Source organism: Cyprinodon variegatus, unplaced genomic scaffold (genome assembly GCF_000732505.1).
Source record: "Cyprinodon variegatus isolate N-32 unplaced genomic scaffold, C_variegatus-1.0 Scaffold223, whole genome shotgun sequence".
Taxonomy (NCBI): Eukaryota; Metazoa; Chordata; class Actinopteri; order Cyprinodontiformes; family Cyprinodontidae; genus Cyprinodon; species Cyprinodon variegatus.
In genome coordinates, this window is record NW_015150676.1 from 252,828 (window position 1) to 254,969 (window position 2,142).

Below are 2,142 nucleotides of genomic sequence, written 5' to 3' on the forward strand. Positions count from 1 at the left end.
TTTCCAGAATTGTAAAAACATGGTCCTTTAATAGGGTAGAGCAGTAAAGCTTCCGTCCTTAACATTTTTTCCTGCATTAATTTTACTTTTATACTTTAAGTAGTTTTAAAAATGGTACTTTTACACTTTAACTTAAGTAAAAAGCTTAAGGTGATTCTCTAATTTCTACAAAAGTGTTTTTAAACAGCAGGATTGATACTTCTACTGAAACAATAATAAGAATTAATACTTTTGACAACTCTGAAAATATTCAAAACTTTCCATATATGCACCACTTTGTTTAGATGACATCCAATCCTGAAAATACCTGAAAAATATTCTAAATTTTATGACTGTCATGTAAAATGTGGAAAAATATAAGGTGTATGAATACTTTACCAAAGCCAGTAGGTAGAGTCAAACCCTTTATGAAAAAAACAGGACGTATTTCCTAATTGCATCAGAGGGACAGAGAGCTACACACCTGGCCCTCCTCAGAGTAATCCACAGTAACAGAGGCGTTGCTCTCTGGGGGGGTGTAGATGTTTCGGTAGTATCCCACGGATCTGATGGTCTGCATGGTGTGGCGAGCCACGCTGGGCATGGTGACGGCAGACAGGCGGCTCCCAGAGTCGTAGTCGAAGATGTACTGATGCTGGCTGTGCAGCAGCAGCACCATGGACTGTCAGAGACAGGACAGCAGATCAGAGAGGACAGACAAAGGGACAGTGGACAAATTTGTTACTTTAATAAAAAAGAAAGTGATGGCCAATCATCCAGTGTAGAATAAACACTGGGAGCTGTTTTCTTATCCAGACTATCTCCCTGCAGACGACCGATTTCATGCACTGCTGCCTTTTTCGCCCATCTGTGATTCTAATTTCTGCTCTGTTGTTCTTTCTCCACTCATCTCTCCCTCTGTCTGACATCCTAACTAAGCTCCTCGTTTCCCCTGAGTCTTGTCTCATAGGCGTACCTCTGTCTGCCTGCCTGTCCCTCCATGGCTCTCAATCATTCCCCTCTGTATGTCCTCACAAACAAGGCCAGGTGCTGTTCAGTGTCCGGCCCTTCCTAGGCTCACACAGCAGAACTGTTGGATTCAACCCCCTCTTCCTCCTCACACTGTTTGTTTTTTGTTTTTGTTTTTTTTTCCAGCTCCATCCTAAGCTCCCTTAGAGATGTTTTTCAAAGCCACTCACTTTTAATGGTCTCTTCTTTTACTCTCTCCTCTCTGTCAGCCCTGCCTTCCTGACATCAATAGCTGCTTTCATTTGAGGACAACATACTTTCTTGGCGCTCGTTTCCTTTACTTCACCCTCTGCCTTTCCAAAAACTGCCTTTTTAATGCCTTTTGCCATCTTTTGGAAGTCCACAGATTGCCTGGAACACGTTAGCAGACCCAGAATTATACAGCAGCTTCTTAAACGGTCCACGCTAAACCATCCTACGTCTCTGTCATCATGCAGCTTTCTTTATTTATTTATTTGCATTAAAATGAACTCAGAGAGATGGTTGAATAATTATGACATTAAAAAATCAACTAGTCTCTAGGAGAATATATACACAACACACACACACATATATATATAGCAGCAGTTCTAATAGAGGTTGTTCTAAGCACTGGAACAACTCAGCCACAGCTGTCTGATGGAACCAGTTTAACATCTTCTGGTAAAAATCTTCATGGTCAGATGAAGAGATGCTCAATCATTTACCAACTAAGACATAAAGATATTTAGAAATGTCAATGACTTCAAACCTATCACCATTAGACCAACTATTAAACACGCGAGGGTGAGAATCATGCTGAGGGGCTGATTCAGAGCTTCTCTGGAAAGGATGACTCCCTCAAAGTACTTTGAGTTTATATTAAATTGGAATTTTGGACCCAGCTGGGAATTTTTAAAAAGATTAGGAAGAAACTCGAACGTTACATTTGGTTTTAAATGGAGTTGAGCCCAATGAACTGTGGTTAAAAGGCAGATCTGTGGCAGGAAACCAGCCTGGTTTCCTGCAGGTGATCCAACTGGTCTTATTTCTGTGTTGAACGATACTGGGTGGTACAGTAGCAGCCGTTCAAAATGGCTCTACCCAGTGAAAGACGGCCGAATGGCAGCAGAATCCCCTCTAACTTCCAGCCGCTGGCCTTCTTATGGGCATGCA

General features: G+C 41.7%; 1 protein-coding gene across 10 annotated transcripts in view; it reads right to left on the reverse strand.

Annotated features, from left to right (window-relative positions):
* LOC107088586 (teneurin-3) overlaps positions 1-2,142 on the reverse strand; it is a 471,923-nt gene that overhangs the window by 17,611 nt on the left and 452,170 nt on the right. For all 10 annotated transcript variants that reach the window (XM_015380867.1, XM_015380866.1, XM_015380861.1 and 7 more), the window contains one exon: positions 464-661. In XM_015380867.1, coding sequence (XP_015236353.1) covers positions 464-661 — 198 coding nt within the window. The remainder of the gene's footprint in view (positions 1-463; positions 662-2,142) is intronic.